The 25,302-nt window shown below is 55.1% G+C and overlaps 1 protein-coding gene and 1 long non-coding RNA gene across 2 annotated transcripts; one reads left to right on the forward strand and one right to left on the reverse strand.

Annotated features, from left to right (window-relative positions):
* Positions 1-957: 957 nt before the first annotated feature.
* On the reverse strand, positions 958-5,561 carry LOC113935902. Its single transcript, XR_003524150.2, has 3 exons — positions 5,122-5,561; positions 3,548-3,698; positions 958-1,216 (listed from the first exon to the last, which is right to left on the reverse strand). It is a non-coding gene; the product is annotated as an uncharacterized LOC113935902 (long non-coding RNA).
* Positions 5,562-8,917: 3,356 nt separating this feature from the next.
* On the forward strand, positions 8,918-23,908 carry CACNG8 (calcium voltage-gated channel auxiliary subunit gamma 8). The gene is made up of 4 exons (XM_035725311.1): positions 8,918-9,322; positions 19,621-19,704; positions 20,781-20,921; positions 22,936-23,908. Exons 1-4 carry the CDS (start codon positions 9,145-9,147, stop codon positions 23,691-23,693), a joined length of 1,161 nt encoding a protein of 386 aa, XP_035581204.1. The 5' UTR covers positions 8,918-9,144; the 3' UTR covers positions 23,694-23,908.
* The last annotated feature ends 1,394 nt before the right edge of the window (positions 23,909-25,302 follow it).

The following is a 25,302-nucleotide window of genomic DNA, read 5'->3' on the forward strand; positions in this document are numbered from 1 at the left end:
AGAACGCACACGCAGGATATGAGGCGGGAGAGCGGTTGGACAGGGATGGGAGGTTGTAATTGGCTGCCCGAGGACCCTAGAACATGTACCCACTTGTTCTCCGAGTCTCACTCCTTCCGCCATCCATCTCTCCGTCCGTCCATTCGGCACCTGCAGATCGAGGCTTCCTATTAACCCAAACTGGGCACTATGGGGATAACGAAGTGAACCAGCCCCCACTCTGCTGCGGGGGACAGGTTGACATGCCAACCACAGTGCAGGGTAGTCACCCTGCCCCAGTGGGGGCACGACGGGGCTTGGGGGATGCAGCTTGCAGCTATATCCTCTGATGCAGCCTTGGGAGTTCAGGGAAGGCTTCCCAGAGGAGGGAGCATTTCAGTTGAGTCTTCATGTGGGAGATGGAAGAAGATTCCAAGAGATGGACGAGGTGGAAGGGGTTCCAGGTGAGGGAGCCACACTCAGGAACCTCAGAAGTGTGAAGGAGCTGAGCAGAGTGGGGAAAACCACTCCAGTCTGCAGGAGGCCGCTGTGGGGATGGCATAAGACAAGACTGGTGCTCTTGGCAAAGGACATCGATCAAGAGCTTGTATTTTCTCCTGAGGGCAATAGGGAGCCCTAAGAGAATCTTGAGCAGAGGAGGGAAAGGGTCCGCTCTGAGCGTTAGAGAGTCTCTAGGGGCTGTGAAAATCGGGCTGGAGGGAGACCGGTGGCATCCATCAGCTGGTGGGACGGTCCAGACAAGTGCAGGACAGAGAGAAGGGGGTAGAGAGGAGAGGGATCCAGGAGGGAGAGGGGCCCGCCCATGGGGACCGACTGCCTGGTTGTGGGAGTGGGGGAGAGGGAGACATGGAGAGGTGGCATCAATGTACCACTGGCGAGCTGTCCCTGTGTGATTTACAGGGTCTCTTAGTGATCGGCCGCCGTGCAACAAAGGACCACAAACGGTTTAAAAGCAGCATGTATTTATTATCTCACACTTTCAGTGGCTCAGGACGCCAGTACAGCGCACGGGGTCCTCCACTCGGGGCTTCCCAAGGCTGCAATCAAGATGCCGGCTGGCCGCATCCTCATCTGGAAGTTCGATTAGGGAGAGGTCCATTCCCAAGCTCCCTCAGGAGAGAGCGATCATTTCCGTGTGATCGTACAGCTGAGGTTGTTCCTGTGTTCTTGCTAGTGGATGCCATCCTCGGGTCTTCACCACGTGGCCCTCTCTGACCTAGGACAGCAGGAGAATTGCTTGCTCTGAATCTCTGCCACTTCTGGACCCTTTATGAAGAGATTACCTGATTACGGTAGGCCCACCCAGGATTAACTATAAGTCAGTTGATTAGAGACCTTAATTACATGTGCAAAATCCCTTCACCTTGCCATATCGTGTAATCTAATCATGGGAATGACACTTGACCCTATTCACAAGCTTGCCCATACTCAAGGGGAGGCAATTCTAAAGGGTGTGTATGCTGGGGGGAGAATATGGGGGGTCATTTTAGAGTTCTGCAGACCACATGGGATCAGGGGAAGTAAGGGCAGAGGACCTTCTTGAGCCTAGGGGCTTAGCAGACTTATCTCTGATTCTACAGCCTCTAGATCTCTGGGTCAAACCCATGGGAGACCTTGGATAATGTTTTTTTTTTTTTTTTTTAAGATTTTATTTATTTATCCCACAGAGAGAGACAGCGAGAGAGGGAACACAAGCAGGGGGAGTGGGAGAGGGAGAAGCAGGCCTCCGGCCAAGGAGGGAGCCCGATGTAAGGCACGATCCCAGGACTCTGGGATCATGACCTGAGCCCAAGGCAGATGCTCAATGACTGAGCCACCCAAGCGCCCTGAGACCTTGGATAATGTGACATGAATTCATGAGCGAATATAGGAATGAGATCTGAAAGGGGCCATAACCGGAACATTCTGTGACACCCTCCTGAAGCGTCCTTCCATGAACTGAAGGGTTGATCAGTGGGTCTAACATTTCTACCCTACAACACAAAGTTCAGAGATGCTATCTCAGTTCTCAAAGGGATAAACATAGGATCCAGAAATGCCACTCCTAGGTATATGCCCAAGAGATGTGAAAACTTATGTCTGTGTTGCCTGGCTGGTTCAGTTGGTGGAGCATGCAACTCTTGATCTCAGGGTTGCGAGTTTGAGCCCCATGTTGGGTGTAGAGATTACTTTTAAAAAATAAAATCTTTGGGGCCGCCTGGGTGGCTCAGTCAGTTAAGTGTCTGCCTTTGGCTCAGGTTATGGTCCCAGGGTCCTGGGATCCAGCCCCTCCTCAGACTCCCTGCTCAGTGGGAAGGAATTTGCTTCTCCCTCTCCCTCTGCGCCCCCCCATGCTCTCTCTAATAAATAAATAATAAAAAATAAATAATAATAAATAAATAAATAAATAAATAAAATTGTAAAAAATAAAAAATAAAAATAAATCCTTTAAAAAAATAAAATAAAATCTTTTTTTAAAAAACCCAAACATGTGCCCAACGCAAAAACTTGAACACAGATGTTCATGGCAGTATTATGTACAATAGCCAAAATGGGGAAATGACCCGAATATCCAATGGATAAGTAACATGTAATATATCCATACAACGGAATGATATTCATCAGTAATAAGAAGTGAAATAATGACACATATCACAACATGGATGAACCTGGAAAACATTATGCTCAGTAGAAAGAAGCTAGACGCAAATAAACACATATTGTATGACTCCATTCATATGAAATGTCCAGGATAGGCAAATCTACACAGACAGAAAGTAGATTAGTGATTGTCTGGGGCTAGGGCAGAGTGTGGGGGGTGGTGGGGGATGATGGCTGGCTAAAGGGTGGGTGGTATCTCTGCAGGCTAACAAGAATGCTCTGAAATGGATCTAAACTCGATGGTTGCCCTGTTCTGTGATTATAGCTAAAAGCCATTGAGTGGTACACTTTCCATGGGTGAATTGTATTGGTATGTGGATTCTATCTCAATAAAGCTGCTAAAAAGAAACCAGATATACGCCCTCTGAAACAAGCAATCACGATGTAAAGTCTATCGCTTCCTGCCACAAAATGAACCAACAGAAGAACTAAAACTATTTACACGGGGAAGAAGGGAGGGGAAAAGTGAGGTCAACAGGAGTTAAAACCTTATCTATCAGAGAAAAAGAATCTATAATGTATAAGGCTGACACATCCAGAAGATAATTATTATTTACAGATGGAAAGGCAAGTAAAAGAAGAAACAGCTAAAAACGTTAAGAGGCTTTTCCAAAAAGGAACAGGATTTGAGGTGGGACAGACCAAATTCTTTTTTATTATAACCCCTTGCTACTGGCATCTGGCGCAGGGTGGTCCCCGCCACAGAGAACTGCCCCTTGAGGATCACTAGTTCTAAGGTTTAGAAACCCTTGCTTGTTTTATTAGCTTCATAGTTGTTTTCACCCTTTGAAAGTTTCTGTTTTTGTTGTTTATTTTTAGCAGAGGCAGTTTAGAAGACAGCACAGGCTCTGGGAACTGAAGCCTCGGCTCTGATTGCAACCACTTCCTACCTTGGTAATGGGCTTACCTCTCTCGGTCTCAGTCTCCACATCTTTGAAATGGGGGCTAATAACAGAAGCCGAAGACCGAGGCAATGCCTGTAAATGACTTCGAGTCTGTAATATTCGGCACTCAATTTATATCGGTGACCATTACTGTTCACAGCTGCGTCCCTCTCCCTGGCAAAAGAGCAGAGCCAGGATAAATAGTTCTCAAATGAATGAATTTCAGGCCCCTTCCCTTGAGGCTGGTGTTTCTTTGCTTCCAAACAAGGGGTGTCAGAATGCTTTTCTAAACTCCTTTCCCCCATGGCCATGGTGAGAATTAAGTAAACTGACCTCTAGAAACTCCAAGTGGAAATGAGAGATGCTGGGTACAGAAGGATATGGCTCCTCCAGGGGGAGGGGATTGGATGTGTGGGGAATACAGGTTTTCTCTGTCTCTGCCAGTCCCCAGAAGGGAGGAGCTGACCCCAAAATGGCATGATAAGTGGCTTTGAAGTTCCCCTATTGCTGTCCGCCCCTGTCAAGCCCCACAAAGAGGCTGCTTCATCTCCAACTCTGCCTTTTATTCCAACTATGCCTTTATTAGGTACATTGCGATACATCTCCGAGCCTCAGTTTGCTCATCTGTAATGTGGGAACGTCAGTGCCCACGTCGCAAGGATTCTGTAAGAATTCCACGAGACATCGAAGCATGCAAACTCCCTAGCCCAAGTCTATGGTCATGGCTAGCTTTTGGGTTTTGGATAGCATTTGCCAGAGGACAGAGTCTTGAAATAACTGCCTGTCTAAAGCGGTGTGCAAAGACCTTTTCTCATCCACGTTCTCCATACATTGGAGGCAGTTTTTGTTTCCATTATAACTGAGTCTAGAAAGGAGGAAGTGTTTTGTCCAAGGTCACACACTGGCTACAGGCATCTCTGAGATTTGAATCCAAGACCAAACTTTCTGACTCTCTGATTTTCTGCCTCGAGTTGTCCCACCCCCTGCCCACTGGCTAGTTCTGGAACTCCAGCAATCATTCTTCAAACTTGCAGAGCTGTCCCGCCCAGCCCCAGGCAGAGTTCAAGACCGATTTCCCCCCGAGTTTCTCACTTCCTGTTTGCCCCCTCACTCCCATTCCCATCTTGGGGCGGGGGGGGGGGTTGGATCTAACTCCTGGAGCAAGTGACGGGTAGGGTGGGGGGGTGGGGAGATGAAATGTCAGTGAAACTAAGGGCTTACTACCCTTGTATCTTGAATAGAAGAGAATTTCATTCTCAGGGGCTCTTTGCCCTTGGCAGCTGCGGGGGGGGTGGGGTGGGGTGGGTTGGAAGGCCTGGGGAGGTGGAGCTGTCCCTTGGATTTGGGGGAAGGGGACAGCTCCTGGGGTCCTTTTGGAAAGGCCCTCCCCTCGTTTCCGGCGCTGCAGCCAGCCTTGGCTGGGCGCCTGGATCCTGTTGCTATGACGACAAGAAGAGGCGGCGGCGGCGGCAGGCGATGCTGTGGAGAGATGGAGGCTAGTGGGGGTGGGGTGGTGGCTTTGAAATGGGGATGGGGGTAGGGATCAGGGGTGAGGGATGTGGTGGGGGAGGGGGCGCGGGTGCCCTCGATCTCTGACCTCCTTCATCCATCGGAGCCTGGCCCCTCTCCTGTTTTCCTCCAGCTTCCTTCTGATGCCTCCTCAGTGTCTCTCTGTGTCTCGTTCCCGGGGTCTCTCCCAGTCAAGCGCTCTCCACCTCTCTCTCTCTTTGGGTCTCTCTCTCTCCTTCTGCACCTGCTTTTCCGTGTCCAGCCACCTTCTGCCACTCAGAGCCTTCTCCCCTAAATTTCTCTTATTATTTACTCTCTTGTCCGTTCCCTCTCTCTCCATCTTTCTCTCTCTCTCTGAAGCATCCTTCTCTCCATTAAGACCTTGCCCCCCACCCCCCATTTCTCTCTCCCTTTCTCCCTTTCTCTCCTCTCCCAACCCTCGGTCTCTGTCTGTCTCTCCCCATCTGTCTCTCCTCCCCCTCTCTGGACGACTCTGTCCCTGTCTCTTCTTTCCTTCTGTTATCCCATTCTGACCCCCCAACCTCTCCCTTACCCCATCCCCCATCTGTCCCCCAGTCTCTTGGTTTCTCTCTTTGTGTCTCTGTCTCCGTCCCCTTCTCTCTCTGGATATTTCTCTGTGTGTGTGTCTCTCCAACTTCCTTCTGCTACCAGCCGCTGCCTCCCCCAAATTTCTCCCTCCCCCATTTCTGTTTCACAGTCTCTGGGTTCCTCTTTTTCCGCTTCTCCCTGTCTCTCTCTGTCTCTCTCCCTCCCTCTCTGGGTCCCTCTCTCTCTTTTTCCTCAGCTTCCTTCTGCCACCCAGACCCTGCCCCCCAACCCTTTCCCTCCCCCACCTCCTCTCCGTGGCTCCCCCATCCTCAGCGGCTCCCCTCCCCCTCCCTCCCTCCTCCCTCTCTCTCTCGTCCTCCAGCTCCGCACTTTACCCAGCGACACGAGAACCAAATTGTCTCCTCACCTTTTTTTTTTTTCACTCCGACCCCCACTCCCTTGGGGCCCGGGCTCAGAGCTGCCCCTCAGCCTCCCCTCCCACCTCAACACCCTCATTCCCCATACGCCTCCTCATCTCCACCCCCCAACCAGGTCGGACGCCTGGGTCCCTCGCTGCTGGGGGAGGGGGAGCAGTGAGAACTGGGAGCCACAAGGGTTTTTCTGGGGGGGTGCAGACAGGGGGGCTCATCGTCCCCTCCCCAGTGCATCGGAGAGTTGACCTATCGTTAACAGAGGTGAGACAGATCTTTTTATTAATCGGAGGTGGGTGGGTGTAGAAGGAAGGTTCTGTGACCCCCCTAATTCTGGAGGAAGAGGCCAGCCCCTTCAGAGGGAGAAGGGCTGGTGACCCCTCTCGTATCCGGAAGCTTTAGGATTGGGGGTCCCCTGCTCCCTCCTCTTTTGCTGCCGCTGACAGATGGACTAAAGGAAAGAGTCCCTAAAACCAAACAGATTGCCCCTCAAATTGACAAAATGAAAAGATCTTCAAATCTTTTTTTGATGGAGAATTTCCCTCACTTACCCCGTTTCCATCCCCTGCTTATTTTTGGTTGTGGGGGCCCAGCAGGGGGAGGGGTACACCTCGGGGTCATGGGCTCACCCCGGGGTGGAAGCAGAGATTTGCTAGGACAGTGGAGGTGGTGGTGCTGGTGGTGAGGGGTACAGATGGGGGAGAAGAAGCCAGGAGATGAGGAAACTCGGCGTTTGTCTGGAGAGGAAAGAAGAAGGGGCCAGAACTGAGGACAGGGGCTGGGGGATATCAGTGTCCAGTGGGCTGATGAATGGGGATGGGTAGGGGCTGCGTGTGGGCAGGCTAGTGGAGGTGGGGGAGGGAACACATGTGTGGGGCACTAGGCCCAGTTGCCATGGAGACACCCCCCATAGACAACCTTTCTCAGCAGCCCCTCCTAGGAGCAGACCCAGGCAGGGCCAGCTGATGGGGGTGGAAAAGGCCAAGGTCACCCTGGTACCAGGACGGGGGTGGGGGGGTGGGGGGGTGGGGTGGGTATCCTGTTGGCTTCCAGGCTCTGAACCTTAACAGGGGGTTTGGGAAAGAAGTCTAGGAAACAGTGAGTGGTGGAAGCAGGTAGGGGTCCTGTGCCTGGAAGGAGGGTTGGGGTGGAGAAGGAAGGGCTGGGGGTGTGGTGGTGGGCATGCTGAGGAAGAGGGAAATGAGCAGACCGGGGGCGGGGGCGGGGGGTTGCTGAGTGGGGAATTATTCCCAACTAATAGAGAGTTTGTAGCCTCGCGGATGAAATTTTTCTGAGGGGCACTGCCTATGGGGGGGGGCTCCATTTACATTTAGAAGTAAGAAGGGCTGCGGAGCATGTTCCTGCACAGGTGAAAGAGTAAGGGGAGCTGGGGGGTTCCCAAGAAAGGAAGTTGGTGGGGGCTCCTGAAGGGAGTTTTCCTGAGTAGAGGAGATGTTGGTGGAGGAAGAGGGTTCTTGGTGGTGTAAGAGAAGTCAGGTTATGGGGGAGGGGGGGTTCTTGTAAGTTGAAGAGAGTGGGAGGTCCAAGTGAGTTGGGGAGATCTGGAGTTGGGGGGTTCATCAGTGTGATGAAGACAACAGGGAACCAGGGCTCCCGTCAGGGGATTTGGAGGCAGTGGGAGATGATGGAAGGGCAGAGGAACGGGGTGGGAGAGATGCTGGGCAGAGTGGGGGGTTCTCCCTGGACTGCAGTGGGAATTTGGATCAAACATCGGGAGATTTCTGAATGGAGAGGAAATGTGGGTCTGGGGGAAGGGATTCCTGTGAGTAGCTCCTCCGTGGAGCTCATGGAGGAAATTTTTCTTAATGGAGGAGGAGAAAGTGATGGCTATGATGAGTTTGCCTAAGTTGTAGAGACAGTGGGGGCCAGATTTGGAAGACTTTTTTAAGCAAAGCAGAGGGTGGGGGATTTTGCTTGAGTCCAAGATGTAGTAGGGGATTGGGGTTGGTCCAAGGGAGACAGTGGGTGCTGTAGAGTGAGCATGAGGGAGATGGGGGCATTCTTCTAAACCAGAGGGTCGGACGTGTTGGTTGCCCATTAGAATCCCCCAGGGAACTTCCAAAAACCTAGATGCTCTGGGGCTACAGCCCAGATCACTGAAATCAGGATTTCTCTGATGGGGCTCAGGTGGGGCTCAGGTGGGGCTCAGGTGGGTATCCTAAAGACCAGGTATCCTGATCTCTAAGGTCCTTTGGTGATTTCACAGTGCGTTTGAGGTTCAGAACCATAGGGGTCCAGAGACATAGGGGTCTGAGTGGGGAAGGGGGTTCCTACCCAGAAGGGACTGTAGGGGGATGGGGGTGGTAGTGGTGGTGACCATGTGGTTCTTCTTAGTTGTGCAAACAGTCAGGATTCCTTGGGAAGATTTTTGTTAGCTGAGGAGAGATTGAGAAATTTATGTTTCTTGAGTACAGGACATAGTAGGTGAGGAGGTGAAACTTGCAGGGGAGGTGGGGGAGGCACAGAACTGAGAGAGATAAGAATGGTGATGGGGATCTTGTAGGTTCCTTGGGAGGAGGAAGCCCTGGGGCCAGAGTGGGGGGGTGGCTTTCGCGGTGGGGAAGACTGGAGGACCAGGGGGCGGAGCGGGAAGGCGCAGGAGGAGTGTCTACTGTGTCAGGCACCGTGGGGGGGATTTTTCCCAGTGGGATTTAGTGGGAAGACCGCCCTGGGCCGAGGGAGACTTTTTCAGAGAAAGGGAGGCAGGGAGAACCCGAGTGGAAGGAGTTTCTTCAACCTAGGAAGTAGTGGGGGTTCTTTGTGGGGTGGGGGCGGCTCTGTCCTTCTGGACTAATCCGTTTTCTGCTCCCCGCCCCCCCACCAGCCGGCGACCATGGCCGCCCTCTGACCCCCTCCGGGGCCGCGCCTCCTCCTCGCCGCCCCCGCCCAGCCCGGCCGGCCCCGGGCCCCCGATTCTGCCTGCGCTGTGCCCCCCCCCAGCCGCCGGCACGGCCCCGCCCCCGCTGCCCCGGTGGTGGCCCACGGCCCCCCGGCTGCCCGTGGTCAAACTGGAGTCGCTGAAGCGCTGGAACGAAGAGAGGGGCCTTTGGTGCGAGAAGGGGGTGCAGGTGCTGCTGACCACGGTGGGCGCCTTCGCTGCCTTCGGCCTCATGACCATCGCCATCAGCACGGACTACTGGCTGTACACGCGCGCCTTCATCTGCAACACCACCAACCTCACGGCCAGCGACGACGCGCAGCCCCACCGCGGGGGCGGCGGCTCCTCTGAGAAGAAGGACCCCGGCGGCCTCACCCACTCGGGGCTCTGGAGGATCTGCTGCCTGGAAGGTAGGGTGCGGGGGGCCCCTGCCTCGCGCCCCTCCTCCCCTCCAGACTCCAGGCCCCTCTCCGCCGGCTGCTTCCCACTGCTGCCCGCCCTCCCCCGCCCCGTCACCTCTCCTGGGACGCCGGCCCCCTCCCGCATCCCCCCCCCCCCCGCCCCGCACACCCTCCCCTCCCCTCTGGCCCTGGCGCCTGGTCCTGCCTCCTGGGCGCCTCCTGCCCGCTGCCATCGGCCCCTCTGCCTCCTCCCTCCACGGCGCCCTCCGCCTTCAGTCTTCTTCCCTCTCGCCTTTGCCCCTGGACCCTCCCTTCCTCTCCGGGGCTGTCTGTGCTCCTCCAGGCCCCCGCTCAGCTTCTCTGCACAGACACCCTACCCCAGGCCCCACCGTTCCCCCTGCCCCTTCTTCCTCCTCTCCTGCTGTTTCTCCCTCAGACGTCATGGTCATGGCCCCCCTCTGGGCAGAGCTCATGACCCTCTCCTCTCTTCCCTCCTGTAGACTCCAGTCATGCTTGGCTCTCCCCGTTAGGATCGCCGTCAGCCTCCCATCCCGGCCCTAGGCCTCCTCTGCTTCATTTCCCCTCCACTCACATCTCCTTCACCTCTTCCTCCTCCTTGAATACCTCGCTTCTGGGCTCTAAGGCCACCGCCTCTTCCAGTCTCTGTCTCTGCTCTGTCCTTGGGTCTTGCTCTCCCTCTTGCCGCCCTTCTCCTAGCTGGGGCCCTCCACCTCCACCTCCACTCACCAGCCCACTGCCGCTCTCTCCCTCCCCAGCTCTTCCTCCCTCCCACTCAGCTTTGCTGTGTCTTTGCACAGCCCTGGGCCGCCGGGGCGGGAGGCAGGACGCCTGGGTCCCAGGCCCACCGTGCGTCTGTCCCCGTGTGAATGCTCTCTTTTCACCTCCCTGAGCCTCACAGCTCTCATCTGCAACTACACAATCCCAAACCTCGCCTCCAGCATCAAAAAGACCAAGATCCCTCCACTTCTTATCGCTCTCTTTTCCCATGCTTTCCTCCTCTCTTTTGCTGAGCACTCATGGTGAGCAAGGAGTGCAATGGTCTCATTTAATCCTGTGAGGCAGGTGCACCCTCCTGTCAGGGCTCAGAGAGGTTAAGCCACTTGCCCAAGGTCGCCCAGCTGTGATTGGGGCAGAGCCAAGAGAACTCAGGTCTGAAGGATGGGATGTGCAGATATGCTTTGTCTGGTGTGCCAAGTGTTTAAAACTGAAACCCAAATCCGAATCAGTTGCCAACATTTAAAAATAGGGAGACTTCACATTGAAAATCTGATTTCCGGCTTCTTTTGAACTAGTGGAAGATCTGACAACGCAGGGCCTCCTCCTGCAGTGGCCACGATCGGCCCGTCCAAGCAGCAGCTGCTCCTTCAGATCAGGCACGCGGCCTGTGGGTCCCCACAGTCGCCTCTGCTCCCTATCGCCTCACACCTGTCCACTCTCTCACTATGGTACTTCCTTCCTCCTGTGGACATTCGAGTCCATGTCCTTTCACTGGCCTGACCAAGAACCAGGTACCAGCCGCGTGTGGGGTCTTGCATCCTGAACCCCTAGGACAGAGTACAGCATATAATAAGAATGCCATCCCTCCCCCCCCTCCCTCCCTCCCTCCCTCCCTCCCTCCCTCCTTCCCTCCCTCCATCCCTCCCTCCCTCCATCCCTCCATCCCTCCCTCCCTCCCTCCCTCCCTCCCTCCCTCCCTCCCTCCTTCCCTCCCTCCATCCCTCCCTCCCTCCATCCCTCCATCCCTCCCTCCCTCCCTCCCTCCCTCCATCCCTCCCCCCCTCCCTCCCTCCCTCCCTCCCTCCCTCCATCCCTCCATCCCTCCCTCCCTCCCTCCCTCCATCCCTCCCTCCATCCCTCCCTCCCTCCATCCCTCCATCCCTCCCTCCCTCCCTCCCTCCCTCCCTCCATCCCTCCATCCCTCCCTCCCTCCCTCCCTCCATCCCTCCCTCCATCCCTCCCTCCCTCCATCCCTCCATCCCTCCCTCCATCCATCCCTCCATCCCTCCCTCCCTCCATCCCTCCATCCCTCCCTCCCTCCCTCCCTCCCTCCATCCCTCCCCCCTCCCTCCCTCCCTCCCTCCCTCCATCCCTCCTTCCCTCCCTCCCTCCCTCCCTCCATCCCTCCCCTCCATCCCTCCCTCCCTCCATCCATCCCTCCCTCCCTCCCTCCCTCCCTCCCTCCCTCCCTCCCTCCCTCCATCCCTCCCTCCATCCCTCCTTCCCTCCCTCCCTCCATCCCTCCCTCCATCCCTCCCTCCCTCCATCCTTCCTTCCCTCCCTCCCTCCCTCCCTCCCTCCATCCCTCCCTCCCTCCATCCCTCCCTCCCTCCCTCCCTCCCTCCATCCCTCCCTCCATCCCTCCCTCCCTCCATCCCTCCCTCCCTCCCTCCATCCCTCCATCCCTCCCTCCCTCCCTCCCTCCCTCCCTCCCTCCCTCCATCCCTCCCTCCCTCCCTCCCTCCCTTCCTCCCTCCCTCCCTCCCTCCCTCCCTCCCTCCCTCCCTCCATCCCTCCCTCCCTCCCTCCATCCCTCCCTCCCTCCCTCCATCCCTCCATCCCTCCCTCCATCCCTCCCTCCCTCCCTCCCTCCCTCCCTCCCTCCCTCCCTCCATCCCTCCCTCCCTCCCTCCCTCCCTCCCTCCCTCCCTCCCTCCCTCCCTCCATCCCTCCCTCCCTCCCTCCCTCCCTCCATCCCTCCCTCCCTCCCTCCATCCCTCCCTCCCTCCCTCCCTCCATCCCTCCATCCCTCCCTCCATCCCTCCCTCCCTCCCTCCCTCCCTCCCTCCCTCCATCCCTCCCTCCCTCCCTCCATCCCTCCCTCCCTCCCTCCCTCCCTCCATCCCTCCCTCCATCCCTCCATCCCTCCCTCCCTCCCTTCCTCCCTCCCTCCCTCCCTCCCTCCCTCCCTCCCTCCCTCCCTCCATCCCTCCCTCCCTCCCTCCATCCCTCCCTCCCTCCCTCCCTCCCTCCCTCCCTCCCTCCCTCCCTCCATCCCTCCCTCCCTCCCTCCATCCCTCCATCCCTCCCTCCCTCCCTCCCTCCCTCCCTCCATCCCTCCCTCCCTCCCTCCCTCCCTTCCTCCCTCCCTCCCTCCCTCCCTCCCTCCCTCCCTCCCTCCCTCCATCCCTCCCTCCCTCCCTCCATCCCTCCCTCCCTCCCTCCATCCCTCCATCCCTCCCTCCATCCCTCCCTCCCTCCCTCCCTCCCTCCCTCCCTCCCTCCCTCCATCCCTCCCTCCCTCCCTCCATCCCTCCCTCCCTCCCTCCATCCCTCCATCCCTCCCTCCATCCCTCCCTCCCTCCCTCCCTCCCTCCCTCCATCCCTCCCTCCCTCCCTCCCTCCCTCCCTCCCTCCCTCCCTCCCTCCATCCCTCCCTCTCTCCCTCCCTCCCTCCCTCCCTCCCTCCCTCCCTCCCTCCATCCCTCCCTCCATCCACCCATCCATCCGACCAATATTTATTGGGTTTATACTATGCGCCAGGCACTGTTCTTGATCGCGGGGCGATGGCAGCGAAAAACAGAAGATCCCTGTTTTTGTATGTGTTCTATTCAAGAGGGAGAGACAAATAATAAGAAAGATAAGTAAACAAAACCTTTACGGTGTTCGCTGGCACTAAGTGCTGAGGAGCGCGGAGGAGAGGAGGGAATGTGTTAGGGCACACGTGTGAAGTTGCAGGTGAGGAGACAAGGATGGGCTTCGCTGAGCAGGTGACCTCGGAGTGGAGGTCTGAAGGAAGTGAGAGATGGAGCCACACGGCTCTCTGGGGGAAAGAGCCACAGCGAAGGCCCTGAGGTGGGAGCCTGTGTGCCTGGACCCCGGCAGAGTGAGTGAGGGGACGTGGTGGGAGATGCCATCCAAGAGAGAACAGGCCCCGATTTCACATGTTCTAGGTGCTGGAATATGACTTGCCTTTCCCGTCCAGAGTTCCTGAGCTGGCTTACATTGCAGACCAGAGCAGGAGCGCTCTGGCCCGCTGGGGAGAGACTGAAGGGAGGGAGGACCGGCGAGGCTTGTCTGGGCTGGGGGCGGGTGGAGTTGGAGACGTGATCTGAATTCAGAGCGTGTCCCAAAGCTAGAGTGGCGGTGGGGGTTGTGGCATTGCCGGCCGGGTGGCTGTGGGAGGTGAGAGAGAGAGAGAGAGAGACAGAGAGAGAGGTCGGGGTGTCTCTAAAACAGCATCTCTCAACCTCAGCACTGTTGACACTTTGGCGTGGATGGTTCTGAGCTGTGGGGGCCGTCCTGCGCATTGCAGGGGGGCTCGACAGCATCCTGGCGTCCACCTTCTCTCCTCCGTGCCAGGAGCAGTCCCCACGTCGTGACAACCAAAACTGTCAACTGTCTCTGGTCTGGGAATAAATTCGCCCCCGGTGAGAGTCACTGCTCCCAGGGCTGTGGCCTGAGCACCTGAGCATGGAGGGGGTGGGGGTGGGGGTGCAGGCAGGGGGCCCCTGGAGGATGGTACAGCGGGCGTTTCATTTCATTTATTTTATTGTCTCTGATCTAATTTATTGTGAGCAGAGATATCAAGAGCTCCATTTTGGACATGTTACATTTGGGATGCCTATTAGGGATACCACCTAGGACAAGGGGGGGGCATGGCAAAATGCCATACAGTCAATATTTTAGGCTCTGTGGACCTGTCCCTGTCACAGCCACTCCTGAAAACAACCAAAGACAACACGTGAGTGAATGAACGTGGCCGTGTTCCAGTTACACTCCTATGTGGACACCGACATCTGAATTTCATATCTTTCTCACGTGCCACAAAACACTCTCCTTTGATTTTTTTTTTTTTTTCAGTCACTTAGGAAATGTAAAATCCATTCTTCGCTGGATTTGGCAGGCTGGGTTTGGCCCACGGGTTGTAGTTTGCTGACCCCCCGATCTAAGCTGTGAGCGATATGATGTATGAGGCCAGAGTTCAGAGGATAGTCTGGGCTGGAGATATAAATTGGGGGGGGTCATTGCATATGGATGGATGAGGTCACCTAGAGAATGCGAAGAGAGAAACATACCAAACAATTAGATGAAGGGCTGCAGCCTGAGCTAGTCCACTATGAAAAAAGAGATGAGAGAAGCCAGCAAAAGGAGCTCAGAAAGCAGGAGCCACGGAGATTTAGGGAAAATGAGGTAAGTGGGTATCCCAGAAGCCAAAGGAAATGTTGCAAGGAGAGTGTAAATGAAGGTGTGTTTGTGCCACAGGATGCTCACAATAGCCCTGTGCGATAGGTACCCCTGTTATCTCCACCTTCTAGAAATAGAAGCGAAGGCTCAGAGAAAGTGAAGCGACTCTCCCAAGGTCACATGACTAATAGGTAGTCGAATCTGGATTTGAATCCAGGTCTGTTTTATTTCCTAGGAGAACAAAGCAATGCATCCACCAGCTTCCAGCCCATGTGGGACCCAGGAATGTAGAAACTGAGCCCCCTGGACCATTGCCTCCTGAAGGCACTGGATCCCTGTGGATTTTCAGGTTCCGTCCCCATGTCCCTGTGAGTCTCCCCGGCAGATGCAGTAGATGGAGTGGCTGAGACACAGACTTTGGGACAAGACTGGGATTGGTTTACCTCCTGTCTGCCGAGCACAGCAGGGTGACCTCGGACCACACATTGAAACTCTCTGTGCCTCGTTTCCATCCTCCGAGGAGTGGGAATTGCAATAGCCCCTGACCCACAGGGATTGTGGAGGGGTTCGATGAGCTGCAATTGTAAGGCATTTCAAAGGCTAGCAGGCACAGAGTAAGGGCTAGATTATGTCGTTCATATTTTGTTGTTGCTGTTCTTCTAATTATTCAGAGTTCAGGTGACTGCCCTGAGCCCCATCTTCCTTGATAGCCCAGAAATCCCAGCCTCTTACCCAGCACTGCTCAACAGAAACATCACACAAGCTGCATATAGGATTTAAATTTTTCCAGTAGCTACATTCGTATAAGGAAAAAGGAGAAGTTTCAATGAATATAATTTAATAAATAGAATTTATACACTATAATAAATCAATATAAAGGCTAATAATATCTTTTATTTAACCAAGCATAGCCAAATATTATCATTTTAATATGTAATATAAAAATTATTGATGGAATATTATGCATTTTTTTCATACTAAGACTGAAACTTGGTGCGTATTTTATGCTCACACCTCATCTCAATTGCCACGTTTCAAGTGCCCAAGAGCCACCTGGGGCTGGTGGCATCCATGTGGGTGTAGCCCCCTCCTCAGGAATCAAGACCCTGGACCCACAGCTCCATTTATTCAAGCTGGTTATCTAAAGCCCCTGTGCTCAGCACTTTGCATGTCTTATTATCTCACCAAATCCTCCCAATTGTGTCAGGGGCGGTGGTATGAGGAGGAAGCTGATGGCCAGCAAGGGAAGTGAGTCAGCCACACGGTCACCCAACATGTGAGGGGCAGAGCGGGCTGGAACCCACTTCCCCATTCACCCTCACTGCAGCACCCCCACCCCCTCACTCCTGCCTACCCCGGTCTGTGCTGGGCAAGCTCGGGGGAGACCCAGGGACACATTACTGCCATCCCTGCACATAAAAAGCTCCTGGCTCAGCCCAGTCAGGTCAGATCATATGCAGAAGCCTGTTGCATAGCCCCTGTATTCTGCCCTTGACTCTGTGTTTCACTGAACTCTTATCAAACCCTATGAGGTCATGTCATTGTCCTCATTTCCCAAATGAGGAAGCTGAGACTCAAGAGCATTCAAGTCCCAAAAGCCACACAGGTGGGAAGTGGCCATCCTGGCACGTGAGTCCAGAGAATATGCTCCACTCTCTTAAATATACTCACTCTCTGAAGCCCAGCTGTGGTTAATCTCCTCTGCCCCCCCCCCCCCAAATTAACATCTACACGGGACTAAGCAGCTTCTTTCAGTCTATGCTCAGTTTTCTCATCTATAAAGCAGGGACGTCATTATTGTCCAGTATCCCTAGGGTTTGTCATAATTACTGAGTGCATTAATACCGGACACATGCTCGGAGAGGTGCTCAGTGTGTGGTTAGCCCTCAGTACATACTGGTTATCATTACTGCTGTCATCGCTAATCTGTTGAGAGGGTCTGTGTGCCGTGCGCTTTACATGCTCAACCTCATTTAATTATGATAACTGTTTTGAGAGACGTACTGTGACCCCATTCAAGAAAGGAGAGAACTTGAACCCACAGTCTTACCGACCACATCATGATGGATGTGCTGATGGATAAGTTTGCACTTGAGAGGTGTATAATTAATCATTCATTCATTTTTTTTTAAATTGTGGTAAAATATAACAAAACATAACATTAAATTTATCATCTTAACCATTTTTAGGGGTACAATATGGTAGTGTTAAGTACACTCGCAATTCTGCCGTTCTCCAGAACTCTTCTCATCTTGCAAAATGAAACTGTCCCCATTAAACAAAAACTCCCCATGCCCTTCCGCCAGCCCCTGGCATGCACCACTCTACCCTCTGTCTATGAATTTGACTCCTCTAGACACCCCATATAAGTGGAATCATATAATATTTGTATTTTTGTGACTGGCTTACTTCACTCAAGCATGATGTCTTCAAAGTTCATCCGTGTTGCAGCACATAGTCAGAATTCCCTTACTTTTTAAGGCTGAATAATACTCCATTGTATGTATAGACCACATTCTACTTATCCGTTCATTCACCAGTGGACACTTGGGTTGTTTTTGGATGTTGTGAATAATGTTGCTATGAAAATGAGTGTACACATGTTTCTTAGAGACCCTGCTTTGAATTCTCTTGAGTGTATACCCAGAAGTGGAATTGCAGGGCATATAGTAACACTGTTTTTAATTAAAAATTTTTTAATTAATTAATTTTTAAAATGGTAGCAGCTGGCACCATTTTCCATCCCCACCAACAGTGCACAAGGGTTCCAATTTCTCCACATCCTCATCAGTGTTTGTTATTTTCTGTTTTGCTTTTTTTTTAAAGATTTTATTTATTTATCTGACAGAGCACAAGTATGCAGAGTGGCAGGCAGAGGGAGAGGGAGAAGCAGACTCCCCGCTCAGCTGGGAACCCGACTCGGGACTCGATCCCAGGACCCTGGGATCATGACCTGAGCCAAAGGCAGACGCTTAACTGACTGAGCCACCCAGGTGTCCCTGTTTTGCTTTTTTAAAATAGTAGCCATCCTGGTGGGTATGAGGTGGTATCTCATTGTGGTTTTGATTTGTATTTCCCTAATGATTAGTGATGTCGAGCACGTTTTCATGTCCTTGGCCCATTCAATCGTACTCTCATAAAAATATTTATTAAGGGGGCGCCTGAGTGGCTCAGTTGTTGAGCGACTGCCTTCGGCTCAGGTCATGATCCTGGAGTCCCGGGATCGAGTCCCGCATCGGGCTCCCTGCTCGGCGGGGAGTCTGCTTCTCCCTCTGACCCTCTTCTCTCTCTCATTCTCTCTCTCAAATAAATAAATAAATAAAATCTTTAAAAAAATATTTATTAAGCACTAAGTGCTAGGCATTGTTCTAGATGCTTGGAAGATTAGTGGTGAACTGAACAGCCCGTAACCTTATATGCCAGTAGGGCAAACTGCTGTGCTTTAATTCTGCTTCCACCACCTATCAGCTGTGAATTGATTAATCCTTTCTGTGGCTCTGCTTCCTCATCTGGACAATGGGTAGATTGACTGATATCAACTGAGCACTTAATTATGTTCTAGGCAAAGTGCTAAATCTCTTTACCTGGATTCAATCCTCACAACAATCCCACGACGTAGGTCCTGTTATCCCCTTTTATAGGTGAAAGGACTGAAGCAAATTGGCCTAAGTAACACCAACAAGGTCACAGAATCAGGACATGATGGAGTTGGGTTTCATTATCGAGCAGTGTGAGTCCAATTCCCAACGTTTGGCCACTGCGCAACACCAATAACATTATCTATTTCATGGGGCTCTTGGGACCTCCAGATGAGTTAATCCACCTAGGAAGCACTTAGCAAATGTTAGCTGTTAGTGGAATTACTCACTGCCTTATATTCCTTCTTCCCAATCCTTTCCTTTATCCCCATTATTTTCCCTGTCATCTTCTGCCTCCAATCTCCCCTTCTGCTATGCCTATATTCATTCATAATTTCATTCATTCATTCAACACCCATGTGTTGAGGCCTCCTTTGTGCCAGGCGATGCTAGGGACACACAGAGGAATCAGACTCCCTGTCTTCCCCCTGCAGGAGCTCCCAGCTTACTGAGGAAGAAGAAGCTCATAAAGCAACCCTATGCATGCCTAAAAAAAGGGGGGGGGGGTGTACCGCAGGGAACTATTCCACCCTAGAGGGGGAAACTGACCCAACTTTGGTGGGAGGCGTGTGCGTGTGCGTGCCCGCGCGCGCGTACACAGGGCAAGCTTCCTCAAGCAGGTACCCTGTGAGCTGCCCCTTGCAGGCTAAGTTTTTCATCAGTGAAGAATGTGAACGGAATCCACAGCATGGGCAAAGGCCTGCAGGTTGGAAGGAGCCTGGAGAATCGAGGAAACTAAATGTATCTGTATTTATATTTATTTACATATCAATCTCCAGTTAGGTGATAGAGGTAGTAGAATAGGAACTGTCCCCAAAGTTGAGAAGATGGGTCCACAAAGGGTGTGAGGATGAGGATTCTGGGATGGAAGAAGGGGGTGAGACTGCATGACGCCTAGAGGCATACTTCCTCACATGCCTCTACTTGCTCCAGCCACTCCATCTCCCTCCAGAGGATTCCAGGTAAGAGACTGGGAAGCCCTCGCCCTATAGGCAGAACTGAAGAGACTACAACTCCCATGGTCCAGTGGGGCTGCGCACTCACCGTTGGACTCAAGACTTCATAGGGCCTCATGGGAAATGTAGTCCTCGCCTTCTGTCCGCGCCTTCGTTTTCCCACGCATTTTCAGACCCGGCGACAAGTGCAGAGTTGCCGAGCGCCTTGACGTTGCCGAAGCCAGTGCCTTCTTTCTCATAGCGGGGGGGAAAACGGAAGGCCGGAGGGGTTGAGTGTCCTAGCCCGGGTTACAGGGCAAAGGTCTTTGAGGCCTTTTAGTGAGTGTTGCATGGGTGTCCCCCCCCACCCCCCTTTCCTTTTTTCTTTCTTTAACTGCTGGGAAAACCGAGGACGAAGTTTAGAGTTTGTCCCAAATGCTGATAGGCTCAGGAGCCAGGATTTCCTGTCTCCCAATAGGCCCAGAGAGAGGAGGGGTTTGGGGAAGGAGGGGGGGGTCTTCTCTCACCGGGGGTTCTCCCAACTCTTAAAGCTCCACCCCCCCACCATCACCCCCCCATCCCCCTCCAGGGTTGAAAAGAGGCGTCTGCGTGAAGATCAACCATTTCCCGGAGGACACGGACTACGATCATGACAGCGCGGAGTATCTGCTCCGTACGTGGGGGTCTGAGTCAGAGTGGGAGGGACTGCCGGGCCTGGGCCGGGGGCCGGAGCGCGGAGGGGGGCGCTGGGGAGCGGCACTTAGATCGACACGCTGGGACGAACTTGCCGGCCAATCCAAATCCAGATGTCGAGATCCTCTGGATCCCAATTGGTTTAGTGATCCCTCTCCCGCCCCCTCCTCTCACCTTGGGGCGGGCTGAGGGGGTGGGGGGGGGATCCCGGGAGGTGATTGGCCGCCTTGCCGCCCGGGCTCGCGGCGACACTGCTCCGTGACTGGTTGTCGGTTTCTGGGCTGGGATTGGCCACTGAGGCGACCTGCAGCGCGCACGGGCCACTCTCGCGAGCTGGCTGAGGAAGCCGGTGCTGCGATTGGTAGCTACTCCGAGAACGCGGCAAATCCTGAATTGTGATTGGCTGCGGCCTCAGCGGGGCTCAGAAATCGCGAAATCCGTTTGCTGGGGTCTGGAGGGTGGGTGGAAAGGACTGCAGCTGGAGAAGGATAGACAGACAGACAGACACACACACACACACAAGCGAAGCCCAGAGCAATAGACGGAGCCAGGCAGAAGGATAGGGGGTGGGGCACAGAGGGAGGAAGGGCGGGGAACCCAGAGAGATAGATGAAACCAGGCAGAAAGGGGGTGGGTAAGATATTAAGAGATTTGACAGATCTAGAGAAAGGGAAGAAATATGCAAAGGAGAAGGAAAAAGAGGGAGGGTCCACAGAGAAGTTCGGAGAAAAACAGAGAGGGAGAGTGATTTTGAGAAGTAAAAAGGAAAAAAAAATGTGCCAGGAGAAAGAAAAATAGGCCGAGGGAGAACGAAAAGGAGGAAGAAAAAAGGCGGGAGAGGAGATCAGACCGAAAAATAGAGAAATTTTAAAGAGGAGAGGGAATGAAAGAAAAAATGAAATGACCAGAACACAGGCAGAGAGGGAGACTTGGAGGTTTCTAGCGAGAGGAGCGGAGACGAAAGCGGGCAGGAAGCGCAGCGCGCGAGGGGCGCAAAGGGCCGCACCTGACGCCCAGGCTCCCACCCCTTCTCCCCTCCTCTCCTCTCCCTCGCAGGAGTCGTCCGGGCCTCCAGCATCTTCCCCATCCTCAGCGCCATCCTACTGCTGCTCGGGGGCGTGTGCGTGGCGGCCTCCCGGGTCTATAAGTCCAAGAGGAACATCATTCTGGGCGCAGGGATCCTGTTCGTGGCAGCAGGTGAGAGGCAGAGGGAGGGGGCGGCCGGCTGGGCGGCCACCTGCGCGGGCGCTTGTGTGTGTTATGTGTGTGTATGGGAGTGGGCGTGTGTGTGTATGTGCCTGCGCGTTTGCAAAGCCACCCTGCCCCACGCGCCTGCTGGGCCCTGGAGCCTTCCTAGGCTCTTTCTAAGCTCCATCGCCACCCGCTGGGCAAGGTAGGTGTCGCCTTCGCGCCGTCTTTGGGGGGAACAAGCCCAGCACTGACAGGTGTCTGGCGCGTAATCAGGGATGCGGGGAGCTTACGTTCCAAAGCCCGCAGTTCTGCAGGCGGAAGGGGCGGGGCTTGGGGGAGGGGTGGGGCCTTGAGACAATCGGGGTCTTGAAACTAGAGGGGTGGGGCTGGCTTCCCGATAACTGAGCGGCAGATGGAGGGGAGGAACGTGTTTTAAGGGGCGGGGCCTCGTGAACCCCGGTAGATCCAGGAAGAGGCTGGTCCTGGGAAACCATCTAGACCAACTTCGAGTGAGGTTTCCCCACTCTCCCCCCCCCTCAGGTGCTTCCCTGCTTTTCTACGTGAAATGAGTAGTGCTGGGAAATTCCAGGGGGCAGAATCCAGGGAAGGGGGAGGATTTAGCATAAAGAGCAGGGGGTGCTTTGGGGATGGGTCAAGATCTGCTTTTAAGCCAGAGGACTGAAAGGGGGGGTGACAGGTGGAGAAGCCGCGTCTAGACCCGCAGGGGGCAGGGTTTGATGGGTTGGAAGCGGGGCTTGGGGTAGAAGGGTGACTTGATCCAGTAAGAGCGAATTTTAGACCAGCGAGGGGAGGGCCTAGACTAGATAACCAGTCTGGATTGATATCCTGAAAGGAAGAGTTTAGATCTACAAGGGACCGAGCCTAGAGAATCAGAGCGGAATTACCATATTAACAGTTTAAACGAGTGTAGGACTCAGGAGAAAACCCAGGTTTATAACGTTAAGGATTGAGTTAGACTAGTCAGGGTAGGGCCCGGAAACCCAGGCCGGGATTACGTCATCACGGGCAGGGTTTAGACCAGACCAAACAGGGTCTGGACCAACTGAGGCCAGGTTTAGACCAGACTAGTGGAGGTGGGGCCGGAGCTAGCTGGGAGTGGGGCTTCGACCCTCTAGGGGTGGGGCCTAGATCAACTGGGAAGGAATTTAGACCGTCTGTGACTAGGTCTGGGCCAGCCAGGGCCTGGACCACTGGGGCGTGATCCAGACTAGGTTTTCTTGGGGGCAGGGCCCCACCTGGGACGGGACAAGGACCACTCGGGGCGGGACACGGAGCACTTGGGGGCGGGGCCTAGGGCCCTCCACCCGTGGGTGGAGCTTAGACCAGCAAGGGGTGGGGCCTGGGCCAGCTCGGAAGGCATTTAGACCGCTTGAGGTGGGACAGGGACCATCCAGGCCGGGACATGGAGCATTTGGGGCAGGGCCTAGACCACCCAGGGGTGGAGCCTAGACCAGGGCGGTGCGGGGCCTGGGCCAGCTGGGGAGGAGTTTAGAGCACCTGAGAGGGGACAGGGATCATTTGGGGCGGGGCTTATGCCACTTAGGAGTGGAGATTAGACCGGCGTGGGGCGGGGCCTGGGCCAGCTCGGAAGTTTAGACCACCTGGAACCGGACAGGATCGTTTGGGGCGGTGCCTAGACCACCCGGGGGTGGAGCTTAGACCAGCGTGGGGCGGGGCCTAGGCCAGCTCGGGAGGAGTTTAGAGCTTTGGGGCGGGGCCTAGACCACCCGGGGTGGAGCTTAGACCAGTGTGGGGCGTGGCCTAGGTCAGCTCGGGAGGAGCTTAAAGCACCGGGGATGGGACAGAGATCGTTTGGGGCGGGGCCTAGACCATCCGGGGATGGAGCTTAGACCAGCGCGGGGCGGGGCCTGGGCCCCCGCTCCGGAGGAGCTAGAGCATCTGGGACTGGGCTCTTGACTGTCCCGGCGGGACAGCGGGGTGGGGCGGGGGCGGGGCCGGGGGTGGCCTCCAGGCTCCCGTCTGACCGTCCCCCGCCCAGGCCTGAGCAACATCATCGGCGTGATCGTGTACATCTCGGCCAACGCGGGCGAGCCGGGCCCGAAGCGGGACGAGGAGAAGAAGAACCACTACTCGTATGGCTGGTCCTTCTACTTCGGCGGGCTGTCGTTCATCCTGGCCGAGGTGATCGGCGTGCTGGCCGTCAACATCTACATCGAGCGCAGCCGCGAGGCGCACTGCCAGTCTCGCTCGGACCTGCTCAAGGCCGGCGGGGGCGCGGGCGGCAGTGGCGGGAGCGGCCCCTCGGCCATCCTCCGTCTGCCCAGTTACCGCTTCCGCTACCGCCGCCGCTCCCGCTCTAGCTCCCGCTCCAGCGAGCCGTCGCCGTCGCGGGACGCGTCTCCCGGCGGCGCCGGGGGCCCGGGCTTCGCCTCCACGGACATCTCCATGTACACGCTCAGCCGCGACCCGTCTAAGGGCAGCGTGGCCGCGGGGCTGGCGGGGGCCGGCGGTGGCGGCGGCGGCGGCGGCGGCGGCGGCGGGGCGTACGGCGGAGCGGGCGCGGGCGGCGGCGGGGCGGGCGCCGAGCGGGACCGCGGGGGGGCGCCCGGCTTCCTCACGCTGCACAACGCCTTCCCCAAGGAGGCAGGCGGTGGCGTCACGGTCACGGTCACCGGGCCGCCCGCCGCGCCCGCGCCCGCCCCGCCCGCGCCCGCCGCGCCTGCCCCCGGGACCCTGGCCAAAGAGGCCGCCGCCTCCAACACCAACACGCTCAACAGGAAAACCACGCCGGTGTAGGGGCGCGCGCCGGGGGGCGCCGAGGGGGCGTGTCCGGGGCGCGTGCGCGGGCGCGCGTGCAACGAGGCTGCCGAGGGGCGGGGGCGCCCCTCCCTCCCCGCGAGCGCGCTGGAGACTGCTTGGCCTTCCCCCGCGCCCCGCGCTCGGATCGGGGACCCCCCCGAGGGAGGGGGCCGTTGGGAGGGGGCGTCGTGTTTTATTTTTTGGGGGGAGGGGGGAGGGCCGTGGAGTTTTTTTGCAGTTTTGAGATGTTTTCTTTTTAATGTTTTGCTGTGTGCATGTGGGGGCGGGGCGGGGGGAGGGAGGGACTCCCAGCCCAGCCCAACTCCTGGAGAGGGGCCCATAACACACGAATATATAGTTATACCTACAAACTATATATATATGCCCTATGTAAAGAGGCAGAAAGGTAAAGAGAAGGCTTGCAGAAAGGCAAAGTAACAAGGAATGGACGTGGGCATTCATTCACTTTCTCATTCATTATTCCACAAGGGTTTATTGAGTGCCTGCTGTGTACCAGGAAGGTACTGGGGAGGGAACATAGCGGGCACAGAGAGTGACTCGTTCATTCATTATCCGAAATTTATTTGTATACTTAAGCACCAGACATTGTGCTGGATGCTGAGCCTACAGAAGGAAGGAAGACAGACAGGGTTCCCCAATGTCCTCACTGAGTTTGCTGCTTGTGCAAGAGACAAACATTAATCAAAGAACTGTATATACAAACAGTAAGTTACAGTTAGAACACAGGAGAAATCTGAAATGCTTTGAAATGTTCTGTTAGGGAGGTGTAACCCAGTTTAAAAGGAAGGAATATTTTAGCTGACATTGAAAGGATGACAAGACACCAGCCGGTGAAGCTGGGGGAAGTGTCTCAGCCAGGGAGCAGCATATGCAAAGGCCCTGGGGCAGGAAGAGCTTCCAGGAGGGCTAAGCTGTAGTGAGCCTGGTGCAGATGGGACATGACAAAGCTGGAGATGTAGACAGCCAGACTGCCCAGGGACTTGTAAGGTTAGGTCAGGAGTTTGGATTTCATTCTGAGGGCAGCAGGAAGCCATGGAATGGCTTTAAGCAGGAGCATAATGTGAATAGGGTACAAAAGGGAGGCAGGAAATCAAAGAGGAGAGTGAGGCAGAGGCAGGCTGAAATTCAGCATCAAACACAGGCACTGGCCCTTGAAACTCACATTCCTGGGAGGAAGCAAGTAATCACAAAATCCTAAAGCACAGGCAGGGTGTCTGGTGTGCAAGAGAAGCTTTGTGGGACTTAGACATTTGTGTTTCATTCATTCATTAATTCAGCCATTCACTCATTGACATTTCTGTGCCTCTGCTAACATACCAGGCAGTGTGTTGGGATCAGGATCCCCCGAAATGAAACAGACCCTACCCCTGCTGTGGAGGAGGAGTCGCCAAAAACTGTAATCTAAGCAGGGCGATGGGTGTTGTGACAGGGACCGTGATGGGCACCTTGAACAGAGAACACGGTGACCAAGCTCCAGCAGTGGGCTGTACTCAGGGAAACTTCCTGGAGAACCTAATGCCCAGCCTAAGTTTAAAAAGGATGTGTAGGAACCTGTCAAGTGATGAAGAGAGTGACTCAGGCAAAG

The sequence above is a fragment of the Zalophus californianus genome, chromosome 17 (assembly GCF_009762305.2).
Source record: "Zalophus californianus isolate mZalCal1 chromosome 17, mZalCal1.pri.v2, whole genome shotgun sequence".
Classification (NCBI taxonomy): Eukaryota; Metazoa; Chordata; class Mammalia; order Carnivora; family Otariidae; genus Zalophus; species Zalophus californianus.

What these genes read in the sequence shown, in the direction of transcription:
- CACNG8 (XM_035725311.1), top strand. Translation starts at nt 9,145, where the DNA reads ATGACCATCGCCATCAGCACGGACTACTGGCTGTACACGCGCGCCTTC. An exon ending in CAGCGCGGAGTATCTGCTCC is followed by an intron (nt 19,705 to 20,780) that starts GTACGTGGGGGT and finishes TCTCCCTCGCAG; the next exon opens with GAGTCGTCCGGGCCTCCAGC. An exon ending in GATCCTGTTCGTGGCAGCAG is followed by an intron (nt 20,922 to 22,935) that starts GTGAGAGGCAGA and finishes TCCCCCGCCCAG; the next exon opens with GCCTGAGCAACATCATCGGC.